This window comes from Microtus pennsylvanicus, chromosome 11, assembly GCF_037038515.1.
Source record: "Microtus pennsylvanicus isolate mMicPen1 chromosome 11, mMicPen1.hap1, whole genome shotgun sequence".
NCBI lineage: Eukaryota > Metazoa > Chordata > Mammalia > Rodentia > Cricetidae > Microtus > Microtus pennsylvanicus.
In genome coordinates this window covers 83,934,974-83,961,518 of record NC_134589.1, presented here as the reverse complement: position 1 = coordinate 83,961,518, position 26,545 = coordinate 83,934,974, and the positions used below count along the sequence as shown (strand labels likewise).

General features: G+C 44.7%; 1 protein-coding gene across 12 annotated transcripts in view; it reads right to left on the bottom strand.

Moving 5' to 3' along the window:
- Tenm2 (teneurin transmembrane protein 2) overlaps window positions 1-26,545 on the bottom strand; it is a 1,235,501-nt gene that overhangs the window by 120,812 nt on the left and 1,088,144 nt on the right. For 8 of the 12 annotated variants that reach the window (XM_075941316.1, XM_075941315.1, XM_075941317.1 and 5 more), the window contains 3 exons: window positions 18,958-19,152; window positions 13,310-13,510; window positions 11,342-11,554 (listed from right to left, as the gene is read on the bottom strand). In XM_075941316.1, coding sequence (XP_075797431.1) covers window positions 11,342-11,554; window positions 13,310-13,510; window positions 18,958-19,152 — 609 coding nt within the window. The remainder of the gene's footprint in view (window positions 1-11,341; window positions 11,555-13,309; window positions 13,511-18,957; window positions 19,153-26,545) is intronic. The other 4 variants (XM_075941319.1, XM_075941320.1, XM_075941326.1 and 1 more) reach the window with 2 other exon arrangements.

The window sequence follows — 26,545 nt, the reverse complement described above, 5'->3', positions numbered from 1 at the left end:
TCGTGTGTGCCATGCATTTCAAATGGTTTAATTCTGGGTCAGCTGTTTTCTGTGCTGGATTTCTCGATGCTATGGAGGCGTTTCCTTTATCAGACCCCCATAGTGCAGGCCAGTGAGGGAATGGACACAGATCTTTCCTGGCCCCATTATATGGAAATCAAGTGTTAATTCAGTTCCTATTCAAAGGATGGTGAGAAGTTGATAGCAATATGCTTAAGGGATGCAAGTTGACCTACCCGCATTCTCTGGTTTAATAGGAAAAAGACTGGTTTCTCATATCCCCTCCAATATCTTCACTCACTTTCCCCTGTTCAGGGAAATTGCAATAATCAGTGCTAGCTGGGTTGCCTGGGCTTATCCACACCCAGCGTAGAGAACCAGCCTCAGGGCCACATGGCCGGGGCCCTCTCCACGCTGCAGAGAACCAGCCTCAGGGCCACGTGGCCGGGGCCCTCTCCACGCTGCAGAAGCCGCACTTTGACTTTCACGTTACTGCTGGGAGTGTGCTGGGGATGCACGGGTGGTTTGATAACTTATGGAATCAAGTCGGGCACAGACGTTCTCTGTGTGCTTTCAAGGTGATGATTTCATAATCTCTCAGACTCTCCACCCCCTGGCATTGTTTCTAGACACCTATTCGGGGCTGTCTGGCAATCTCTTTTGAAGTTAAAACATAATTTCAAAAATAAAGAAATGCAATTCACACTTATCAGAACCCATCACTTGCATACAGCTTTAGACGGATGACCTCCTGGGCTCAGCTTTAACCAACTCCATTGCCAGTGGGACCAGGCATTGCTGCTGCTGAGTTAGGGACTTCTCAGCCAGGGATTCTTAGCTCTTTAAATTGTCTAAGACAGTACTCTTATGGAACTTTCTTTCTTTCTTCTTTTTTTTTTTTAAAGTATAGCCCATCCTTCCTTAGAATGGCATTTAGAGGCTGTATGGTTTGAGCTGCATCGTGTTAGGTCCGATGTATGTTAGGATAAGTAGCTTGAAAGACCTGCTTAGAAACTGCTCAGAATTTGGGGTCTAGTAGATGTGTAAGTGCGCCCCTATTCCTTTCCATCTGTGTTTAGGAAGAAAGAGGGATCCCAGGGACATGTTCATATGCAGCGTTTTTTTTTTTCTAGCTAAAAATGGAAGCAACCATTAACTGAGATGAGGGGAATTCGGGTTGGGGAGAGGTTCTTGACGGAGTCTAAACTGGCATTCGGGGTCTGGCTGAGGTTGTTTGCCCTTGGTTTTTGCTGTATCAGGGAATCAAGCACAGCTATGGCAGAAACGAAGGGCTTTTCCCTCAAAGGAACTTAGGGCCAGCTGCTAAGGCTGCAGAGCGTTCACTGGGTAAGTGGAATAGTTGTTCATAGTGGGTTCTAGGGTGTGGCTGGGACTGAAGATACCCAGCTTCCCAATGCATGGAGCCTGGGAGGCAGTACTGTACGATATCCCAGAGGAGGATATTGTAGACAGCTGGTTTCTCTGAAGGCATAGAGCCCGAAAGGTGCACGCATGTGCAGCTTTCTTGGAACTTTAGAACCCCCTGGTGGTGTCAGCGGGGAGTGAACTCTGTAGTTGGGATGAGTCATGGACTTGGACAGGTGGTGCAACTGATATAAATCTTTCCGAATGTGTGAAGTAGGTTTGTGGGATTCAGACAACTTGGGTCTAGCAGTCTTACAATGAATTTAAGAAGATTCAAGATTTCCCCTCCCTCCTCTTACAGTCTGAGAAGGGTTTCCTGTCCACTGTCAGCCTCATTTTGACTATTACTCTAGCTTTCTTGGCAAAGCATGCCAATCTCTGCTGAACCGACCTTTGGCACTTGATGTTGGTCCAGGCAGTCAGCTGCATCTTTGGGAAGAAAGCAATGCCATCGTGGACCAGAGTGGAGGCCGTCTGGAGAATTCTTTGGTTACTGCCATGGGAAAAGTGTGGATTTCCCCTTCAGGGTTTTAATAATCAGAGAAACATTTCCTGGCAGCTTTTAATTACACCGTAGATGCCTCGTCCTATCACCAAGGACCACACAGGCCTCTCTTCCTGATTACAATGAAAAAAAAATGTGTGTAATTTTTTTTTTTAAAAAACAAACACTTTACTTAAACTACGGATATTTTTTTAATTAGAAGAAAGATTAACTAAATGAATTTTCTCTTGTAATTTAATCCATTCTAATTATCTGGAGACTGTTTATGATGAAATACTTAAAATTTTGCCTGGCTGCAAAATTCACAAATGAAAAACCTCCAAGCTAGCCTATGGTATGGGTGTCTGCCTCCTGCAGCTCTCTGCTTATAATGGTTCACAGAAGTACAGGATAGAAAGGAAGGAGGCAAGTGCATCACAATTATGATCGCTATTGTTCAAGATGGTGGTACCCTGTTTTCCAAAGTCAGTAAAGATGATCTTTTAAATATGCTTATTTTATTATTTGACTTATATGTATGAGTGTGTGAGGGGGAGCTGACATGCATGGGAGTGTAACTGCCCTTGTAAGCTAGATGCATCTGCTCTCCCTGGGGTTGGAGTTACAGGAGGGTGTGAGCCATATGACATGAATGCTTGGCACCAAATTTGGGCATTCTGGAAGAGTAGTACATGCTCTAAAATGCTGAGCCATCTCTCCAGCTCCGGTACAATCTTTTTAATGTCTTGATGACACCCATTATTTCGTAAGTGAATATATGTGGAAAGGCAATCACTTTAAACATAGCTTATGAAATAGAATGCTATGGAGGGAGAGGGTTACTAAGATGGGATCCTATTAGACAAGCAACTTGGAAGGAATGGGAAAATCTGTTTCTGACATGAGCATCTGGGGCATCCTTCTGATAACTACAGAGATTCCCCCCAGATGTTACACAGGGGTCACGCTCCAAGGAGTCAAGAAACTGCAGTGCGTTAGGAAGGAGGGTAATTGTGAAGGTTATCGGGTTGAGTGGGGACAGAGAATCAATGAGAGTTTTGGTCTTTCTGGAGGGCATGCTTGTTAATTGGTAGAATCAAAACGGGGACTTCTGGATTACTGTTGATTTACAGAGCCAGAATTGTGCTACCCAGAGTTGTCAAGGATGGGGAAGGAATGCACAAAAGAGAGACTGAGCTACGCGCTAAGTGACGCTGACTTGTGGTATCCTCCATCCAGGAAAAGACAAATCTCTTCTTTTTTTTCCTCCCAAATGCTAGGAATCAAATCCTGGGTTTCAGGAGTATTAGGCAAGAGCCCTGCCACTGAGCTGCCCCAGCTGACCAGTCTTCTTCTTAATGCAGACCCGAACATCTTGCCATACTCCTCAATGGCATACCTGTGGTCTCCAGTTAGAGAAATGGCTTCAAAGAATGAAATACACTTGAATTCAGGAGTAACAATTTCTAAATTATACCTCAAAGAAATTTCTTCTTTTAAAAGATACTTATAAAAGTAGAACTTAGAATTAAAATAAATTCATGGCTACTTGGTTCTCTGGGGACACCTGTCTCAGAGTTTAAGAACCTTTGGCCCAAAGTAACAAACCCCAATTTTACACCATGGTTCTATTAACATAAATATTTGATTCCATGTATAGCTGGGTTCCTTGATAGGATGAATAGGTTCAGTTCCAGCTGAGAGATGAAATTCTGAGTTGGCCATGAGAACGAGGTGCAGAACAAACTTTTGTTTGGAGGGTGGATGGAGGCGGGTGTTGGCTGTGGTATGTTACTAACTTCTTAATGGGGTTGGAGGCAGATTTGTGGAAAGGTAGCTAAGGAGGGGAGAATCAGAATCCTTCCTTGCTCTTCAATTTATGTGGCATAGGTGCTAGGCAATAGTGGTGGTCATAATGATATTAGCTCATGTCCCTAGGGCTCTAACATCAGGATGAGCACAGTGCCACATACAACCAAGGAATGATGTACTATTTCACAACCCCCATCTTAAAGTCAAAGAAACCGAGGCCCATCAAAGCTAAGGGCTGCCAGGATTTGAGGCTAGGCAGGCCTCCCCAAATGCTGTGACCTTCAGCACTGCCTCAGTAAGCTTGCATTTCTCCCAATCCAGGGAAAGTGGAGGGAGGCAGGTAACTCCTGCTTTAATGTTTTCTACTAAAATATACATATAAATGGATGAAGTGGGCATAACTTTTCATCATAGGCAAGGAAACATCCCCACACCCACAGAGATAGATTCTCTGGGGAAACTGGGTATGAATAGGCATCAAGGGGAGCCGATGAACGAAGAACTATTAACAAAAGCACCTTTCCCTTCTCTCCAGGCTCCAACTGCATGCCATCAGAGGGGCCAACAGTCATGGAGTCTGCTCCCTTAGTGCAAGGTCGTTAGTGTATGTTACGGGAATATACATTGAAAAGCTCCCGTGCCGCAGAGAAAAGGGCTTGATTGCATTTGAGTGGCCCATTCACACAAGTCTGCATCACGTGCAATAAACCCTGGAAATGGACGGGTCCCTTAGAGATCATCTTATTCAAGTATGTTCTAGAGTCAGTCAATCACACAGTGCATTTGTGATATTTGCAATATCTGCACTGTTATTTACTTAATATTTTTCTTTAAATTTACTCAGGCCTAATATCGCTACCTACTATCAGCACATCCCTAAGCAATAACACCCACATAATCAGAGGTTTGATGTGGTAGTTACGTTTTCCTGATACTTATTCTTAAGAGCTTTATATAACTAGCCAACAAAGTACATCTGCACTCGATGGACAGCATGTTGTGTTTAGATACAATGCCCTAGGAAACAACTACATAGTCTAATAGCAACAATTCCTGCACAAAGCAACGGAGGTTAGAGATCTTTGTTGACATGTTCTATGGTACCTGAACTATGTTTGTCACAGTCAAGCCTAGACTACAGATGTCCCCCTCTACTGGCCAATGCATTTTCCATGATGCCATGAGGAATGAGTGATATGAGAGAGATAGAGATAGAGATAGAGAGAGAGAGAGAGAGAGAGAGAGAGAGAGAGAGAGAGAGAGATCTATCATTAATATCCCCAGGAATTCAACTCCCTAGGGTTGTCTTTCTCTTTCCTTTCTAACTTTTGAGGTGCTAGTGCAGATGTACTGTCTTTAGCATACATGGTGAGAGATCCAAGACTCGCAGACTTGATTCTCTGTTAAAGTTCAACTTCTGAGTACCCCAGCACAAATTAGGACAGTTCATTCTCTACTTTCAACAGATCTTACACGTGTTTGCTTTGGAGTGCACAGTCTTTCTGCGGGTGACTCTACCCAATGGTCCTATGCCCTGAGAGTGAACTATGTTTAATTCTTTATTTATGTGAAGTCTTGTGTCTTTCATTAGCGATACAATGAAATTATAGTTAACAAGAGACCATATACATGATGGTGGTTCCATAGATTATAATAGAATTAAAATTTTCTCCTCAATGACATCAGAGATGTTCATAAGTCATATGTGTGTGGTGTTGCTATAGTAAGCAAACCCACTATTCATCATTGGAATAGAAGTATAATAACTCATATAATTTTGAATAGTACACAATCATTTGTAATAAATGGCATTGTTGCTGGTTTATACATTTTTGTTGTTATCGAGTATGTTCCCACTTATCAAAACTGTTCATTATAAACAATGTTTTGTAGGTAGTAATATCTATAGCTTTTCATAACTATAACTATGTTACATTACATTAGGAGGACACATTGGAAGACTGACCTAGATCCTCTAAGTTTGCCCAAGAACTCTATCATGCAATGACAAAGTCATCTAACTATGGAGTTCTTAGGTCATGTCCCCACTACGAAGACATAGTACTGTTTTTGATGGCTCTGTGCCTGCCACTCCGGCTACAGGCTCAATTATTGACCACTTCCTCTGAAACTGTCAGGAGGTGGTACAGAAGATGATTTGAGCTCCCCAGAATCCCTTTCCTCCTCTCTTCTTGATAAGAGACCAGGTCACAGCTAGATAGTACTAGATTGCATAGGAAGCCCTCCCAGAACTGTTTTTACTGGGAATCTGGATTACCAGGTCACAGCATTAGGACAAAGCTTGTGTCCATTACATATGTTTCAGGTGATGCTGAAAGACTTCCTTGAGCAGCCAAGACAAGAGAGCAAATGCTGTCAGAGAAGAGACTCTGTTCTTATGTAAAGTCATTATTTCTTGTTATTTTAGTTTATATTTCCACGGTGACTTGAAAATATGTCCCTGCCTCTTCTGCCTCCTACTTATTCTGGGTTTGGATGGAAAACATAGAGATCCAGAGCCAAAGGGGATGTCTGGGCACGCGACTTTCCTAATGTCTGATAGAAGGCTTGCATTTGGCCAATTCGTGGGGGGAGAAATCACTGCCCTAAAAGTTCACGTCTAACAGTAAAAGGTTTAAAGGTTCAGGTGTTTACTAGAAAGAGGAAGATGACAACAGCTGCTATCCTGAAAAGAGTTTCAAGAAGAACACCCGGGGTATTTGATTAATCAACCAATCAGATTATCAGCTGCTTTCGTGGCCATGGTGGTGAGGATGACTTCACAGGGGCTAGATTCATCTCAGCTTGAACTTACTGAAGTCATAAAAGCTCAATGTCCAAGGGTAATAGTGACATTAAAAAAGGGAGGTGGTAAGAGCTGCATCCATCTCCCTAACTTGGGTGGAAGGTGGAAAGAGTTGCGAAGACAGCTGCCTCTGTGTGACTTTGGCTAATTTTATCAGTGGCTTTTCTCTTAGCTCGCTCCCTGTTGTTCTGCGACTGTCTCCCTCCTGGACTGTGACCCTGTCTCCTTCTGATGACAATCACTTAATCAGCACATCTCATTGTCGCCTGGATGGTTTTACCTTGGGTAAAGATTCATTATCCTTATTAACATCTCAAGAAACCTTTTCTTTCCCCAACCAATTAAAGAGGAAAAATAGAAGGGCCCAGTGCAATAGATGGAAAAGAAAACTCTTTTGACATGTGACACCTGCTCAGGTCACTCAGCCCCAGGTGGCCCCCAGAATCAAGTTGTCACAATTCAGAAACATGGGCAGAGGTCAGGACCACAGAGGTAAAATACACAGGTTGGAATAACTGCCGCATACACTTCCCGGATCCTCAACAGCTCACCAGATTGGGAAGGCACAGTGTTGGTAGACTGGGTCCCTAGACTGTCACTTGGCGTCACTAGATAGGGATGGAGGCCTGCATCCTGTAAGAGGGTCACAGCGGAGCACTGTCCACAGATAACTGCCCTCATTTCCCTAGCGATAGGGATGCTGGTGTCTACTTGTATTCTCTCAGCTATTCTGCCAGTCAAACATACCAGCACCCAATTCACCTTTTTATTATATAAGAAATGCTTATCTGAGTTTACTATAGTTCAAGTGATTTGACCTAATAAAAATTCTATAGTTCCATCAAGCTGTGGGGTGATAGCCATCCGATGGTTTTCTTATGTTAAATCCTTCATATTAATAAGGGGTGGTGGCAGGTGATAGGCAGGTGGCAGTTTATAGGAAAAGAAATCCATTTTAAAATCACATTTAAGGAATAAACCTCCTCTAACCACACAATATGCCTTCTGATTTATTCATAGGAGTAAACTGTACCTTCCCCAAATAATGCTAATATATTCCAAAGATGTACATGAAGTCTGGTGATTTAGATTCAAAGTCTATTCTCATCTGTGCAGTTCTATAGATTTTAGACCTTATATTTAACTTGTTAGGAGTGAATGTAAGACTCATTGTTGGGCAGGTAATTTAGCTTTTATAGTTAACACCAACACATTATACTTTTGATCCACATCTGTAACAATAAACACTCACACACACTAAATTTCCAAATAAAAATAATTTGGTCACAAATTTGGGAATTATGTATTTGACCAAATGTGGAGAGCCCCTGGGGCTTCTACTTGAATGACTTTTCGAAGTCTGCCCTTTCAATGTCTCTTTCTTTTCTTCCTTCCACATCTTATTGCTTCTTCAGTAAAATAAATGCAACCTATAAAGGGTCGTGTGGATTGTCCATTGACTATTTGCAGGGGCTCCTCTGAAACCATCTCTCTCCGACCTTCTGAAAACAGGCTGCAGACAGCCTGAGTGCCCAGCGCCAGCCGCCCAACCCTCCTGTCTTACCCCACTGTTTATTGGCCAGTGCCATTTCCTTATTTATTTTCTACTTTCAAAACATAGCATTTGAGGCTATGTGTGGAAAGGACCTAAGTTCTTCTCTTTCCCTTGACTGTCAGTCTCCCTGAGGAGGAGGGCTGAGTCTGGGCTTGTAAATTGTGGCATTTACTTTAAATGAAATGACAGGGATGTCTGTTCAAACTAAAAGACTAGAACTCCATGAAGCAGCTCCAGGGGCCAGTAGCTGGGAAGCTTGAGAAGTAATTATGATCCTCTCCCAGCTTTTCAGTGGCCAATCTCACCAACTAAGGGACATTTGCTGCTTTTGAGAAAACACTGAGAAGAAAACAAGGAAGAGACAACACAGGTCCTATTAACTAAGCTGAGGAGCCCTGATTTCTCCCAAGACAGAGCTTTGGCAATCACAATCTTAACAACTTCCTTTGAAGAGACTCTTAACATCACCGGGCATCCTAATTCAGAATCAGGTGCTGCGCTGGCACCTCTTCCTTCTCGAAGCATTACGCTGCATATAAATTGGCACTTCCTTGACATCCCTCAAGAACTCATGGGTGTCAGATCGCAGAGACGTGAAACTTGAGTTGAATGTTTCAAGGAGCAGAGACACCCCTTGCTAGGCCATAGCACCTATGGGCCTGCTTGACCGAAGTGCCTGGGCACTCCTGCCGGTCACAACCTCACTGTCCTCCACTGAGATCAAAGATGTCATTGGTCTATTCTAGTTCAAAGGCTCCAGAGACATCTCCGCTCATGTTCTTGGTCTTCCCTCATACCCACTCTGGGGGTTTTCTCCCCTTTCTTTTGGCCATATGATCTGTCAAGCCGTCCTTGATGGTGTCTCTTCCACACAAGGAAGCCCACCTGCCTTTCATTTCACCTCTTTCTTCATCTGGGCTTAAGCAATTTTCTCACTTAGAATTCAGTCACCTTTTTTTTTTAAAGGACAGATAACAATTAGTTTCCTGGGTCTTTTATTTTCTGTTGTGACTGCTCAATGTTGGGGTGTCACTGGCAACTAACAATATGCCAAAGAACTGGTTATGGTTTGTCCTCTACTAATGCCCTGTGTATGGGCACTGAAATGTGAATTTCATAGACTTGTCAAATGTCAGCAAATGTTTTTTGTTGTTGTTTTTTGTTTTGCTGGATTTCTATCAAGCCTTAAAAACTGTCAGAAACAGTTCTTTGCTAGCAAGCCATGGAAAAATCCAAGCAGGCCAGGTTTACCCCTTTGGCTACAGTTGGTCAACACCTGCCCTAGGGGGATCTGCCTGCTCTTCCCTCTTGTGAACAAAGCATAGGTTGCTGCAGAAGTGAGAGCCCAATAGGCTCCACCTGCCCTGTACTTCCCAGACAGGGAAAGAGGCTGTCAAAGTTGAAACATATGAATCCAGAGTTGTGGGATTATCTTCCTTAGGGGTGTTGATTGGCAAGAGCTCCCAGAAGGGAGGGGCAATAGGGACAACAAAGATGTGAGGATGGGGAGTAATTTTGATTTAAACCACAGCAGGCATGCAGAAGTACAGCAAAAACCCCTGAAGAGCAGAAGCCACTGTGAGGACTGTCTTGGTCTTGGGCTGTGCACATCCCTCCCCTGAAAGTCTGGTGGGTTGTCCCTCAGTCTCTTGCAGGGAGCGGAGATGAGAGTGGCTGCAGGGGATGCAGGACCTGGAGCGTCATTGAGAGATTGCAATAACAATTCACTGCCAACGGACTGTCCCAGCAGGGTCCCAGTGCCATAGTTGTGACCCTGATCAGCTTTCTGCCCTTCCGATGGCCAATTCAACGGAATGGGGGGGGTTGAACGTAGAATCAGTTCACTTAATCTCTGTTTGACTGCCCGAATGAACAGCATGGGAAACTGAGTCTGACCTCATTGGTTAGTCCTGTGCAAGATCTTCCTCCTTGTCTCTCATTCTAGATGGTCAATTTGGACTTTGGGGGCTAGCATAGAGGGCTCCAAATTTATGGCTAGAATCAAAGATAAATTGAAGCGGGAAAGCAGCTGCTTGGTTGGAGCTCCCCTGGAGGATCTATGCCAGTAGGTTATTGAGCCTGGTGTGGGAGAGTCCTTCAACAGACTTAGAGAAGCAGCAAAAGCAAAACCAGAGAGATTAAAAAAAGGATGGTTGGGCGAATTACTTTGTAATCCTAATTGTCGGAGAGAAAAAAAGTATTGGCATCCAATCCTTCGCCAAAGAGATAATCAGACACTTTCAGAGCAGCCTGTGCGTTCCCAAGCAAAAAGATTGGAAAAACAAATACAAAGTGACAAAACAAAAGAAACAAAAAACTCCCCCAAAGCAAAACAAAGCAAAAAACAAAAACAAACAAATTCCTCCCCCAAAACCAAAACCCCTCAAACCAAACCTCAACTGTAGAAACTTCAAAACCATAATGTATTTATTTTTGGGAGACAGGGCCATGATATATAGTTCAGGTTGACTTCAAACCAAAGATATCAAAGATCAGGCCTTTACCATTTTTGTGGGGGAGGAGGAGATGTTTGAGACAGGGTTTCTCTGTGTAGCCCCTGGCTGTTCTAGAACTCACTCTGCAGACCAAACTGACCTCCAACTCAGAGATCTGCTTGCTTCTGCTTCTGAAGTGCTGGGATTAAATGTGTGTGCCACCATTTCTGGCTTACAAATATTATCGGTTACGAAATTTATATACGGGTGGTAGCTGAGTAGAGAATGAAGTGGGGCCAGAGGTGGAGCCCTATCCTAGAGACAGTGGCATTGGGGAAGCTCAGGAGTCAACTTACTGGGTGCTTGGATCTATGACAGCTGGACTTGGCTATCTGAGGACCTGGATGGCTTGTGTATACCAAGCATGCCCCCACACCAGGTTCACAGTGGTACCAGCACCAGGTATCCAGGGATCCGGCTAGCCAGAGCAGGGAACAAGGGCACAGCCATATCAGGGTGCTTGGCAGCTGCAGGCACTAACAGTTTCCCATGCATGTGCATTCCTCCCTCCCCAAGAGGAGCACTTTGGATAAGGTTTCTTAACGGATTGGGTCTCTTTCCACCCCAAGAATGCAATCCTGCAAAACAGGGAAAGGCTCTTCCAATGACGGAACCTCACTTTCCCCTTTTCCCTAACCCCACAGAGATTTGGAGAGGCAGTGGGATGTTGGGGGGGGGGCACACGTGTCCCTGAGGGAACAGCCAGTTGCAATGCGCGACCGTCACTACCGATCTACGATTTATGAAAATAAAGCAATATGTGCCTGTTTCGGTGCCTGCCGTTTGCCTACCAATGGTGCAGTGTTCACCATTCCAGCCCTCTCGGCATTCACATTTGCCATCTTTACAGGTCCCGTGCTCAATGCAGCGGGGGTGGCACACGCGCTGGTCACAAGCTGCGCCTGTCCAGCCCTCTTCACAGCGGCAGGCTCCCCCGATGCAGACGCCGTGAGTGCCACAGTCTACTGAGCACACTTCTGGAAGAAAAACAATGATTACAGCTCAACACCACAGCGGGGTGAAGTCCTTCACGGAAGCCAGACCACACACACATGGCTCCAGAGCTGGCCGGAGAGAGGCCTTGGTAGCCATAGCGTCTTTGCAGGTTTGTCTCTTTGCTGGGTGGGGAATCATTTTGCTACTTAATTTTATTTTATTTTTTCTTCTTCTAGAGCAGTGGTCCTCAACTTGTGGCTCTGGGCCAGCAGCATTATCGGCACCTGGGAACTTGTTAGAAATGTAAAGAAATGCAAATCCTCATGCTCACGTTGGATCAATTAGATGTATTGTCAGGAGCAGGGGCTCACCAATTCGCTTTAACAAGCCCTCTGGGCGGTTTGGATACTCACTGGAGTGTGACAATAGCTCTTCTAGATACTGAGACCATTTGAGAGGAGATCAGACCGTGGCTGCCCTTCAGCTAAGCCAACAGGAGTTACCCTTCATGCAAAAGAATTATCTGGTGGATTCTGGCTCCCTATAGAGCTGGGGCTCTTCCTCACTGAGCGCCTGAACTGACCAAGCCACGGAAGCCTGCTGGGTCCATGCTGCTCCACCGTCCCCAAGCCTATAGACCCACGGGTTCCCCAGATCAGCACTCTACGGCAAGGATAACCGCTGTAAATTATGCTGCGCTTGCACAGCCTCTTTCTCAAAGGAGCTCAAAGTCTTTTGTGGGGGAGGTGGGGGAGGAGACAGACAGACAGATAATCCACTCTGGCGTTCCAAACCTATCACGCGAGGACAAGCACGTGCCAGACATTCATCCTTACAGCAGCCCACTGAGGGAGGCAGGGAGGTGTGGCTCGTCATGCCACGGGAGGGGACACCAGACTGGGATGGGCAGTGACTTGCTCACAGTCACAGCGTGTCTGCGGTACTATTGGAACTTGGGACCGGGACTCTGCATCTCCCCCCATCCTCTGCAGAATGTCGTCAGGACCACCAGCAGATGAAGCCAGAGGTGACTGGGCTGACTCTCTTCCTCCCCGCCACCCCCCTTTTCTCTTTTGGAAAGAAAGATTTTTTTTTACTTTCCTCATTGCAGGCAAAGCGTCACATCTCTTCCCTTTATGATTGTCATGGCAAGCTGACAGCTGTCTCAGCACCCCAGGAAGGGGGCGACATGGTGATGGCTTGCTTGGATAGGCACTCGTCAGTGAACAGAACCTTTCTTGGGAAGGTTGGGACCGGCTTGAACTGTTGAACTGTTCCATTTATTTTATTATTTTTTAAGGTCACTTGGGAAGTAAGACACATACTCTTAGTTTTAGGGAAAATAAAGTGTACAGCATAACTTCATTATTTCCCTGTCACCGGAGAACGGCAGAGCTTTATAACATGTTCACACGACACCCCGAGGGAGCCTCTTTTCTGTTTTATAGGACGCTCTATTCTGTTTGTCTGGGACTGAATTGTTCTGTATTGTTTGCTGCTACCTTTAGGGAGTGTACACAAGAAAACCTATAATGCAAGCAGAATCAACCCTCCTGGGCCCGTCATCCATTTGTGGTGATGGAACCAAAGAGGGACAGGCACCAACACAGTCATTTGAGTTTTCTTTTCATTCTCCAAGGCTGCAGACTCCACGGCTAACGAGGTGAGAGTGAGAAGGTACCACAGGACCGACCCAAGTCCCTCGTATCCCAAGTGTAAAGACGAGATTTTTCCCCCAGCCAGAAGGCAATGGAACACAAGGATCGAGTGTGTGAGGAGACGATCTCTTGGCTTACCGACGGAGCAGTCGGGACCCATCCAGTTTGGATCACAGCTGCAGAGGCCAGAGTCGGGGAGGTAAGTGCCATGCCCACTGCACTGGTCTGGGCACTGGACCCTTGCCAGCTCACAGTTGAGACCACCCCAGCCAGGGCTGCACAGACATTCTCCATTCACACAGACGCCATGACTGGAGCAGGTGGGATCCAAGCAGTCAACTGAAACAAGAGAAGAGACGTGGATCAGTCATGAAGAACGGGCCACCAAGGTGCTGAACTTGACCCACACAAGCCAATGTAGTTGCCTACGTATGACTCGTGTAGTCTCTTGACAGCCGTAAAAAAGGGACTTTATATGTTCGAGTACCAAATCTCAAAACGTAAAGAAGACCCAAGAGCCACGAGGGAATTCCTCAGGCACAGTCAGCAAGACCAGTTTTTGATTCTTCACAGATCGAAAGGTGCACCATCCTGCTTTTCAAACGCTGCACTTTCAACCTTGGCTGATGCCCAGCAGGATCAGGAAATACATGCAGTGTCTTCTGCATGTATGGCCAAGCCCTATTACCCTCCCTCTAGGAGAAGGCAGAGAGGCTCATTCTAACCTCACGAGTCCTTGATTTCAAAACGAAAAAGGAAGATTAGAAGGAAAACCTGAAAAACTCTTAAATGAGTCACTTTCATAATTGTTCCATTTAGGCTCTGTTCAAAATTAGTTTTTCGCTCTGAGAACACACCTAGTGAGGAAGGGAGGGAGGCGGCACAGTGCAAGATGTGAAGTCAGGTGCATGACCTGATCCTTACTACACTGGTTGGGCCAGTGTTGTCGGCCATGACAATGGCCCTCCCCAAGAGTGTCTACTGGCAAGTCCATAGTAGATTCCGTGTATTATTGTCCCCATGTGTATTATGCTCTGATTCCTTGGCTGTTCTCAAGATATGGGGGGCTACACATGTGGGGGGATTTGAAAACAGTCGTGCCAGAATGAAGTCAAAGCAAGGCCAAACTGCTAGGGGCAGTCATTAAGGATACGGGTTTTACTGTGCGGCTGTGATCTCAAAGCTTAGATCTCTGTCAGCCTGCATGCTAAGGTAGACAGGTATTTCAGCAGGAGGACTGGCTTCCTTGGACGGTCCTAGGGAAGGTTCCCGTGGCCTGTGGAGAAGACAGCTCTGTATAATATGGGTTAGGATGGTGAGTGAGACTTTTGCAACGGGCTCAGCTGCCGCCTGTGGTCCAGGAAAGTGTGGAACTTTTGTCTTCTTATTTGATAGAGACAAAATTCTCTATGATTTGAAATCCAGCCTACTTACTGAAGAAGCTCTTCTAGCATCTCCTGGACACAGACAGCTAAAGACTAGTTTAAATTCTTCACATGTAATTTTTTGCGGCCATTCTGTATACATTTGTGCCACTTTGTGGTTCAGATCCTCAGAAGATATCTTGTCTTCTCTCCTTGCTTAACGTCAAGATGGAAATTTGCAAGACTGTTTGGTCCCTTTGGTCCCTTAGTCGTGAGATGGTCACTTTAGATAGGAGCTCTTGACCTGCTATGTTGGGTGCCTTCTTTCTTTCTTATTTAAGCACAAAATGATGGTTCTATAAGGTTTATCTATCTATTTATTATCCTGGAACTCATTCTGTAGACCAGGCTGGCCTCGAACTCACAGAGATTTGCCTGCCTCTGTCACCCAAGTACTGGGATTAAAGGCGTGTGCCACCACCACCCGGCAGTTCTGTAAGTTTTAATACTGACAATACAGTGACTCTAAATAGGACATCATTTAAAGGATCTGTGTCATAAACTCCCTAGTCCTGAGGGAGTCAGACCAGAGAACTATGAATTTATTAGAAATCACAACGTTCCACAAAGCTGTCAAAGAAGAACCCTCTCTTGAGGCAAAACCAATTTTCAGTATTATGAGAATTCCATATTCTCAGGAAGATAGCATTTATGGAAGTCGGTTCCAAATTGTTTGAGCCATGGGGAAAACAGTGGCTTTTTCCTTCACCCAGAAAGGTGAATTTTAGTGATTTATTATTAGTTATAGATGTACATAATATTACTTAAAATTGTTACAGTCACTGTAGAATGGAATTCATGTGGTGGGGGAATTGAACTCTGGGTGATGCAAACCCTTTGATACCTTGAAATTGGCTCCACACAAGGGGATGGAATGCACCTGTACATAAGTTTGAAATGAGGTTTGAACACATCAGAGACATTTATGGAGGAGTCATGTGCTAGTTACAGTGTTTCCTACTCGGCATGGAGGAGCGCGTATGCTGTGTTTACAATTTATGTAGGAACCAATGACAGACTGCTGTAAGCATGTGTCGTTAGCAAAGTAGATGTCCAGGGCCGATTAGAAAGAGATATGGCGCTATTCTCTCTCTGCTTCTTTTTCCTCCTTCCTTCCTCCTTTCTCAACACAGGGTTTTGCTATATATCACAAGAAGGCCTAGGACTCATAATACAGCCCAGGCCAGTCTTATACTTGTGATCTCTCTGTTTCAGCTTCCCAAGTCCTGGTATTTCTGGTGTGTACTACCACATCTAGCTGCTGGTTTTTTTTGTTTGTTTTTGGAAACAATATGTCTTTAGCATTGGCAATATATGAATTTACTCATCCAGAACCAATAATGTTCATATTCTTCTCCTAAAGGGGACCTTGCAGTATAGTTTTTTTTTTAAAAATTAATGCACCCATTTGATATTGCCATCTAATAAGGCAAAATCAAAATACCCATAAAATACATTGTGTATTATTGCCTAAAAATGCCATCAGTCTGTAATTAACCATTTAAAGTGTTTGATGAGGTACCAATAGATAAAATATTTAAAAATGTATCATAATCTTTTCCTTAAAGGATGAAATAAGAAAACATAAGATAATAAGAAAACTTAAGAGATAATGAAAGTATATGCACACACACACACACACACACACACACACACACACACACACACACAGAGAGAGAGAGAGAGAGAGAGAGAGAGGATTTTTTTTCTGCCAGATATATTAGCTCCCTTCTCTGTCCTGAATTATGGTGTGAAGAAAGGAGAAAAAGCCACTAAGATTTATTACCCCAGTACTAGAATGCCATCAAAAGGGCCATTTATAGTATTTAGAAATACCAGCCAATGTTTTCTCTGGTCAGTGGTATTAGTAAATATGCCCTTGGTGCGCTATAATTACAGTGGCTGATAGAATAACCAAATTCAAATTTTAAGAGGAATGGTTTTACAGTGAATTTTAAATTTGGTTCCAATTCCATTTGATGGTCTTTTTGGCCATGATTTTAGAGTCTTTAACAGGCAGGAGAGACTCTGTGGTTTTACGAAGCTTTATAAACAGAAACAGCTGTACTTAGAAGGAGGACATTGGTCTTGCTCACTTAAGTATCCTGTCCCTTGAAACACCAGCTCCTGAAGGCTGAAGTCATTAGAGCTCATTTGGGTAGATTTGACAGAAAGGGTTTGTGAATGCCTTCTCATCTCCAAGGATGGAAAAGGAGGCCAAAGGAGTTTTTACAAACAGTATGTACCACGAACCCCCAAAGAACCATGAATTACGTTTATGAAGTTAAACGTCATTGAAAAATGACTCAGCCATGAAGCTGACATAAAAACATGGCTGACTTAAACAAACTAGTTAGTTCCCTCTCGTCTCCTTCCCGCTTCCCCAGATGTCATTGGGTTGTATCTCAGAAGATACCCTTTCATTTTCTTGCACAGATTTGTTAATAGTGTAACAATGTTGCTGCAGCAAAAGCATGTGCGGTAGCTATTGATTCCATTGCCATTTCAGGTAAGGCATTTGAACGTCATGACTATGATGAATATCAGAAAGGAAAAGGCTAAATGGAAGAAAAAGTGCTGACTCGGGCATCCTGGTTCCATTTCCTCTTTTGCAATCAGTCTGTGCATCCCTTCTGTTCATTGTTTTTGGGCAGCAGAGATCAATAGGGGAGAACTCATCTTTCTACAGCCTTCTGTGTGGCTTACTTGTTTCACTGTTTGGTTGATTCGCTCTGAACGTTTACCTAAGACTTCCTGGGAGAGTAAGGAAGTCCAGGAACCACTTGACATTCTGCTCATACACTGTCTTTGCTGGACAGAAAAAAACCCCGAAGACTGACAATGCCTTGTCCCCTCCTTGTCCCCGTACTTTGCTACTGCCTAGCCATACCATGCAGAAGGTTGTTTTAACCTTTCCTGCCGTAGCATTGACTTCTTCCATGTTTTCAGCAAATGCACCTTTGCCTCCTGTAATCCATTCATCTTCAGGAACTTTAACCTTTCCTGCAGAGTTATTAAATCAGTATTTCCTCCATCCCAACTCCCAATTTGGTTTTATGATTAAAAAAAACCACAGGAAGGTTTTTTTTTTTTCCCTAAAAGAGGGACAAATGCATAGTGAATGAAGCAGGGGAGATCTGGGGGCCAGATTTCTGGGTGACACTAGAGTGTTATGACTGATTTATTGAAAATTTGTAGAAGAAAAATGTCCTAGAAGCTGACTCTTTTGAGACCACAGTTGTAGACACAATGGAATGGGGATTTATAAGGGCAGCCTACGGGGTGTATCTCAGGATAGCACTGGCAAGACTGAGGAGGAGGAGGGCTGCAACGATGGTTAGGGTCACATCAGGCCATAGGTCCTACCTAGCTGCACAGCTTTGCTTCTCTGACTTGCTGCAGGTGTGGTCTCAAAAATGACCCACAGTCTCTCAAGCCTGTCTGCTCTCCAAGGACAAGGGGTTTTATTGAAATAGTTACAGAGATGTGCATGGGCCTAAGAATACTAAAAAGAAAGTAACCAAACCATAATAACAACAAGAAGTCTGCTTTGAGGGTGTGTGGCGGGGGAGCTGAGCTTAGGAATCCTTGCTTCCTTTCTCTAGATAGTTCTAGAAATTCTCAATTAGAGGACTTTAAATGAAACAGAAGAAAAGAGGGGATTTGATCTGGAGAGGGGGCCTGGCAAGATGGCATAGCAGGTCAAGCTGCTTACTACCAGAGCTGAGGACGCAAGTTCAAGCCCCAGAGCCCGCACGGTAAATAAAGAGAACCAACTCCTGGGGCTGGAGAGATGGCTCCGAGGTTAAGAGCACTGGCTGCTCTTCCTAGAGGTCCTGAGTTCAATTCCCAGCAACCACAACCACAGCTCACAACTGTCTGTAATGAGATCTGGTGCCCTCTTCTGGCCTGCAGGCAGAACAGTGTATACATAATAAATAAACAAATCTAAAAAAAAGAGAACCAACTTCTGCAAGCTGTACTCTGGCCGCCACATGTATGTTGTGTGCATGTATGTGAGAGCACACACACATAAATTTATGCTTTCCAAAAGATATGGAGAAGAAAGGAAGGCAAGGAGGAGAGTATACAGGCAGATAGACAGAGGCAGAGGACAATTGAGAGAGAAAACACAGGAGGAAGATTAAAGTAACGAGTGAAACAAAACATTCCTTCCAGAACCATCTCCATAGGCCTTTCCTAGACTACAACTAAAGAAGTTTACCAAAACCCTGGGGTTTGAAGTTTTGGGTGCAAAATGCTGCGTGAAGTTTTTTTTGCAACATGGGGAGCCCAGTTCGGGGCTCTCTAGCTCAGGTCAAGCCCTGCATGGCTCTCCAGTTGCCGACTCTCCCTGCTTACCTTCCTCACAGTGCTCGCCCTTGTAGCCAGCAGCACACACGCAGTTGCCGTCAATGCAAGAGCCATGGCCCCCGCAGGAAGGGTCGATGCACTGGTTCATGGGTACGTCACACTCGGCACCTTTCCAGCCACTGTAGCACTGGCATGTTCCTTTGGAATACTGTCCATTCCCACTGCACAGGACAGGGCAGGCAGCTGTAAAACCAAAGAGAGGACACCAGGTCACAGGGGATCGACATCTGAAGGGCCCTGTCTGTCTGGCCCCGCAGCTTTGCCTCCAACCTTGTAGGTTGAGAACTTAGCCACAGAGGTACCTGGTCACCTTCAAGTACAAAACGACAACCGGGCCATCACGGTCAGTGGCTCCTGCTCATGCCTGGCCAGGCACAGTAGAGGATGCTGTAGGCCTTTCCTGACTGAATGATCAGAACCACCCTTTGAGGGGCAGCTACGATTCCACCATGCACTGGAGGCTCAGACTGGGGATCTTTTCACAGGGCTCACAAGCAAGGGCCCAGCTGGAACCCAGGTTAACACACTCTACAGCTATGCTCTTACAGAAACTGTTATAGAGCCCGTCAGCACTGGCTGGGAATCTGAGTGTATTTTACTCATTATTTTATCGTCAGAAAAGTTGACTCCTGTTCAGGACACGTTTGAGTCAATGAATCTCTCTCTGCCTTAGTTTATTACCTATACCATGAAGAAATAAGTATATCTATTTCAAAGGAGAACACATGCATTAAATTACGAAGAAAAAGCAAGCTTGGCTTATTGAAACAAACAAACAAACAAACAAAACAAAAACCAAAAGAAGGAGAAAGACAGGCCTAAAGTGTGCCACCTGGAGCATTCCCCACTCCTTGCCTTTGCTTATGGGACGGAGGTTGAAAAGTCTGTGGGGTTGTCTGGAATGCCACTACCTCTGCTTTAAGTTGGCCTTAATTGTGCCACTGCTCACTTTCAGCCTTTATTTCCAAGGGGGTTCTAGTGGTTCCTTGAGGCTCCTGTCATCAGTGATTTGCAATGAACCTGTATTTCCAACCTGATTGGAAACAGAACGTGTCTCTGACTGTCCCGGTTATGGCACAGGCCTTCAGGAAGAGACCTTCAACTGTGACCCATGCAGGTGTTTCGGTGGCTACTGGTGGTGTCTGTGATTTGGAGCCCAGGTTCTGAGACCTCTTCACGGATGCATGGTGCATACATACAAAATCATGGGACTTCAGTATTCCATGAGCAGATTGTGCAGTCAGTCAGATCACGACTTAATCGACTGTCCACCCTGCTTTACTTGTCCCTTCTGTGGTCATGGTACAGTCACTAACTCCTCTCCGTGAGTGTCTGACTTCCCAGGGACATGGTAACCTTCTAGAGGACAGGCACAGTGCTTACCAAAGATGACTTCCTGCCAGTTCTGAGTTCTATAATGCTGACTGGCTTGGGTAAACACTTCTGCATTCTTGAAAGGTTTTTGGGAAAACACTAAGAAGTATTTATGAACGACCAAGAAAGAATAATGCCTCAAACAGCCTTCATGTTGCAAACACAATGAATTTGCCTCTCAATTTCAAACTGATTTGAAATAATATATCTCAACAGTTGGCATATGATTGATGAGATATTATTTTCCCAAATACTTTATAAGAGGGCATTTGTAGAAACTGTTGAGGATATCATTTCCACAATTCTTATCCTTATGAAATATCTAGAGAGGAATGGAGTTCAAATGACATCAAAGACACCCACTGAATTCAGACAAACCTTTCTCAGTGGAGGGCTCATGCTTCTCAACACTTAGGATGTTAAGAAGGGGATTCTGTAGTCACTAGAGATACTGATTGTCTTGGAAGGTAGAGGAAAGAGCTTGGAACTTCAAATAGGGACCGTGCAAGTGTGAACTAACAAGAGAAATGATGTACTTTCTTGAAGTCTTGAGAGATATTTGGAGACAAACTAAGTTTGGTCCACGTCAGTTCATCATAGAATGCATGCTAAGCTCAAAGTGATGCAAATGTGTTCGGGCAGATTATGATCCCCTCTTTTGGGATTCTGCAGACATCACTAATGGATCATAGCATCTTCTCCTGAGCCTAGAAAGAACCTAAAAACCGTCATAATGCCCAGGCTAATACTTGCAAGGAGGGTGAGCTGGCATTCAAGAGAAAGCCTACTTTGTCATTTCTGATCTGGGTCACGTGGAAAGATCTCCAGAAGGAAGACTAGAATATACATGGTTTCTCACCCCAGTTCCACCCTCAGGCCTGAAATAAGCAACAGTGAGAAATGCATCTAGACAATGGGTAGCCTTCCAAGACTATCTCTGACCTGCATACTGTATATTGGACGGGCTACCTGGAGGGAAGACAAGACCTCAAATTTTCACCACTGTGGCCCACTGCATATTTTTTTTATTCCCACAAGGCAGGGGAGGAAGCAAATGATTACTGTCTATATTAGTTGATAAAGGGAAGGATTATTTTCTCCTTTTCTTTTGCACAAACTCCAAGTGGTGGGGAAAAGTTAGAATTGTCTAGAAAATAGGAATTGGTTTTTATATAATATCAGATGGGTGGGAAATCAAGTTCAAAATGTGACCTACTTAAACTACTCAGGGAACAAGTAAAAACGAGTCAGGTCACGGCGTTCCTAAATGTAGCCCTTTCTCAATTTGTTTGATGCAAGCTTGCCGGGACTGTGGTCTGAGATGCAAGACGCTGATGTTTGCTGGAAAGCAGGGCACTTGGGGGGTTTGGATGACACACCATTAAAAAACCCCAAAGGTTTAAAAGCCCCAAAGGGGCTGATTGGAAGAGTGGAACTCAAGGAATTCACTGACACTGAAACAAAGAATGAAGCCTGCTAGGGGTCGCTGGGTTTGCAACATACAAAGCCAGGAACTCTTTCTGTAAAAGAATCTCAGGTACTGCCCATCCCAGGGCCCCAGAACAAATATGTGTGGCGCAGACTTGTCTACATGGAGAAGGTGAGTGGAAACTGGGAACCTCTTGTGAGAACAACTTCTTGGGTTTAATGTTTTCGGGGGGTGTGATCATGTAATGATCATTATTTTTAAGACAGAGCAGAAAAATTCTTTGGACTCCATGTCCCACCAAGAAGCAACACAAAGTAGAAGCGAAAAGGGCAGAGATGCTGGAGACAGAAAGTCCCAGGCTCAGCAGCTAGTCTTCATGTGTCAGCTGTGGGGTTTGAAAACGGTGACTAAACTTGGGTATTCAAGATCCTCTTCAGAAACCTGTCTCTCCGAGTGGATGGGAGGGGGAAATGACATAACATGACCAAGGAATCAACGTGGGAGCTGACACCCGCGAGACAAGTCATGAATGTTCCTGTGATCTTTCAAACTGGATCCCTAACCTGCCTGACTGGAGGGGTTGATAAGATTAAAAAAAAAAAAAAAACAACAGCCACAGTTCTCTCACACGTGCATTGTGTATATACATGCACACATGCACATGTATTCAAACACACTGCCCCCATAACCAAAAGAGTGTCAAATAGCCTCAACAGAGAGAAGTCGCCAGCTTCTCTCCGGGTGTGGGGGGAAGCTAGTCTTGACTGGTCAGGAACCGTATGCGAGATGAGATGTTTTATCTTCCCGCTTCTCTCTTTCTCTCCTTTATCCCACAGCCTTCCAGGAATAGAACGTTGTGCATTCAAGCTTCTATTTAAAATTAATTAAAATGTGTGTACAAATTGACGATTCCTGTTTTACTCAACCTGGTAAATGAAAGTCTTAAGACTCCCGCAGAAGAAAAATAAATTACCGCTGCCACTAACGACTGACAAGTTAACAGGCTGATGACAAAAAAAAAAAAAAAAGACACATCTTAGATTCACCTGGATGGTGTAAAGCTCATTTTAATGATCAAGCTGGAGTTTTCCCCTTCCCAGCGTCTCTGTACGGGGGGAGATGAATTATCAGGGTTATTTACTTGGGAGGCAGTTGCAGGACCAACCCACTCATCGCTGTTTGAAGAAAAACAAATCCTGTCGACCTGCCAGTTTCAGTGGAGCGAATACTCGGAGGGAGTGGAAGGGCTGTAGGGGAGGCTTAATACGATGGATGCGCATGTGGATGCGATGGATGCGAGATGCAAAATGGCAACAGGCGGCAAGTCATCAGGGAGCTGGGCCTGTTGTGGAGAGGCACTCTCAAACAATACACTTTGAAAGTGATTTGAAAGCCAGTTTTGAAATTTTTTTATTAATTGATTTATTGTGGAGATAGGGTCTCTCTCCCAGGGCCCAGGTTAGCCTAGAGCTTGCCACAGACTTGTAGCCTTCTGACTCAGCTTCCCCAGAGCTGGGATTACAGGTGTGAGCCATGCCTAGCGCTGCCACCCACTCGCGGCTACTTCTTTAGAGAAGGGACTTGAGAATACGCTAGACCCTAGCACCCCAGGTAAATTGTCAAAATTGCAGTGTGTGCTGCAAGCCTTCACTCCCAGCAAGTCAGCAACTATGGACTGGTAGCTCAGTACTATACACAGACAGACTTGGTGGCAGGGAGCAGCTGCCTTTGCCCTTCAGAGCAATCAACCGTAGTGGTATTGTGTTTGTGTTTTAACAAACAAAGCTTGCCTGGAGATCAGAGTTCAGAGCTAAGCCACTAGAGGCCAGGCAGCGGTGACACACATCCTTTATACCAGGACTTGGGAGACAGAGGCAGACCAATCTCTGTGAGTTCCTGGCCAGCCTGGTCTACACTAGATTGATCCAGTCTCAAAGAGAAACAGAGCCAGGCGGTGTTGGTTTACACCTTTAATCCCAGTTCTTGGGAGTCAACCTTCTTCAATCTCCACACTAAGGAGGTGAGGAGAGGAAGGGGTGTGGCTGGGCAGAGAGAGGAATATGAGGTGGGAGGAGACAAGAGCAGTGCAGTCTGGAGATGCAGTCAGGTGTCAATTGAAGCAGCCGGTGAGAGGATGCAGTCTGAGGACAGGATGGCCCCTTTGGTCTGAGCATCTGGCCACTCTGCTTCTCTCATTTCCCAGTTTTCACTCTCTAATATCTGTTTTTTTTTTTATTAAGACCAATTAGAATTCGTGTTGCAATCAACAATCTAACATTTGGGTCATGGAGGCCAAGTGGAGTCGAGGCTCTCAAAACAAAAGCAGTATTCCACTTTCTTTCAAGGAGAAAAAAAATGGTGTTAGGAAAGACGGGTTTCACTTCAACATCCCCGTAAGTGGCATTTCATTTACTGCACAACCAAGTTGGCCCTGATTGTACCCTATATCAAACAATAAACTCTACACAGTGTAAAGAGTTGAAGTATTAGAAAACATTGGAGAGTAATCTTATTTTCTTCAGGATATCTGAAAGATATATATTCCAGAAAAGGAAAAGTGAATAAGTTTGATGGCACGAAATTTACATCTATTTGACAGTGGATACTGGCCTAAAACTAAACCAGGTCATAAGCAATATTGGAAAGACAGATCTTAACGTGTTTTAGAGAACAAAATTTACTATTTAACCTGTACAAGGAACTTTATAAATCAATACAAAGAGACAGACAAATGGAAAAGCGGGTAAAGTCCGCATCGGAAATAATACAGCTTGCCAATATAGAAGCTATTCGGAATCTTTAACAATTACATATAAATATAAATACTATTAAGACGTAATTTGAGGCTTCTCAGATGGGAAGAAGAATTAAAAAGCTGTTCACAGCCTGGAAATGCTGCCAGGACTTAGGGGTGCTGGACTCTGGGGAGGACAGAAAGGGGGGGGGAAGGAAATCCCAGACAACAGTCAGAAAGATCCTGGGTCCACATACATGGCCCCCCTGCCCAGTGTACATGCTTAGCACCTCCGTTTCCCTTGTCTGTTAAAAATGGGCAGAGCAATAACGGGCTTTGCGTAAGAGAGAGAATGGGGACGTTGGGAAGTGAAATGAAGGAGGAAAAAAGGCCCAGACTCTTCAGGCATTCTATGGGGAGGGGCAGCAGGAGAGGAACTGCAGAGGGTGCCTTCTGCCAGAGAGGGGCAAAGCCCCTGGCTCTGGGGGTGTATGGGGGGTGGGGCAGCTCCTGAAGCACCAACTTCCTCATTCCCGCCGCCCGTCTGTCAAATGGCACATTTAAGCAAGAAAGCGACTCGGGGAAGAATTACCAGAAGGACAAAACCCTCATCAGGTGTGTCAACTCTCTGGCATTCAGGAGCCATGGGGAAAGCAGCACACGCTGACTTAAGCACGAAAGTATGGATGCTTTAATTAATCCGGGGTGAATTTAATTGCTTTAGTTAAGTGGAAATCGGGTTAAAAATGATGCCGAGCATGCCGGGGTGTGTTAAAAACATGACATATGAGTTGGATGAATCGATAAATTAAAAGTGCACAGATGTTTTAATTAAACCCAGGGAAGTTAACGAAGATCGCAAGAGACTTTTAAGCCTATGATTAATTCAATTCATTTAAAATACCTGTAGAGATATGGAGACGCCTCCATTTCGAGAGTTAAAATTTCTCAATCAATAAGTACTTAAACCGCTTTAAAAAAAAATCTAAGGGTGTGTATCTGTGACAACAGCCCCGCTTACATCACGGATATTTAAATTCTTTGGCATCTGTACCTCTGCCGTGCAAGGCCACGGTGAAGCTGTTTACGCTTCTGTTGGGGTTGAAGCACGGAGATAAATTGGCAACTTTCCTGTGCCCCGCCCGCCACAAGCATGGGAGTGTCGCGAAGGCACATTGGCAAGCTGTGTATAGAGACACCTGTGTTCTATAGCTCCTAGGAAGGAGTCTGCGCAGAGCTGGCTCGTGAATCAGACTAAGTTTCTTGTTGTCCCCCCATCCCCTCTCCCGACTGTATGACCAGACACTTTAAACTTCTTATTTCACCTTTAAAGGGAGGTGAGAATCCTGAGGCACTCTATAGGGTTCTCGTGGAAATCGAAAGAAAACGAGATAAATAATGCTTGTGGGGCCTGGCTCGGCGTAAGAAATCAATAGATATTATTTTATTATTATTATTTTCATTAGGAGAAAATTGCTCTGACTAGTTACAGGGTAGAATATCTGTCCCCCATCCCAGCCTACATTCTTCTAGAGCCTGGAGGTTTTCCCGTGTTAAGCCTTTTTGAAACCACAGGGTTTCCCCTAGTCCACGGGCCTCACTCACCTCCCCAGTGTTAGGCATCCTGGTTTCTAGGACTCTGCAGCTACTTAGCCAAGTGGTTTAGGAAGAGAAAAAAAGAGGCTGGTTGTGGTTTGTTTCAAAAGCAAAGAAATGAGGGTGGGTGTCGGGGGATCCCAGGTTCTGGGTCTTGCTGGACAGTCTCAGCTGAGTTCCACAGTAGCATGATTCCAGACTCATACACAAACGTGAACAAAGTCTTCAGCTTCCTGAAGGGCTGGCCTTCAGCTGAAGACTTTGGGAACTGAACAGGCTCTGGAGGTCCCACACTCCAGTAGCTGCCGTGTTGAGATGACTCACCACCGAGCCACCAAATGTGGGAATCACTAACCAAGCGGCAGAGGGTATTTATGAAATACCAGCTCAACGGGGCAGAGTGACGAATGCCTGATATCCCAGCGCTTGGGAGGCTGAGACAG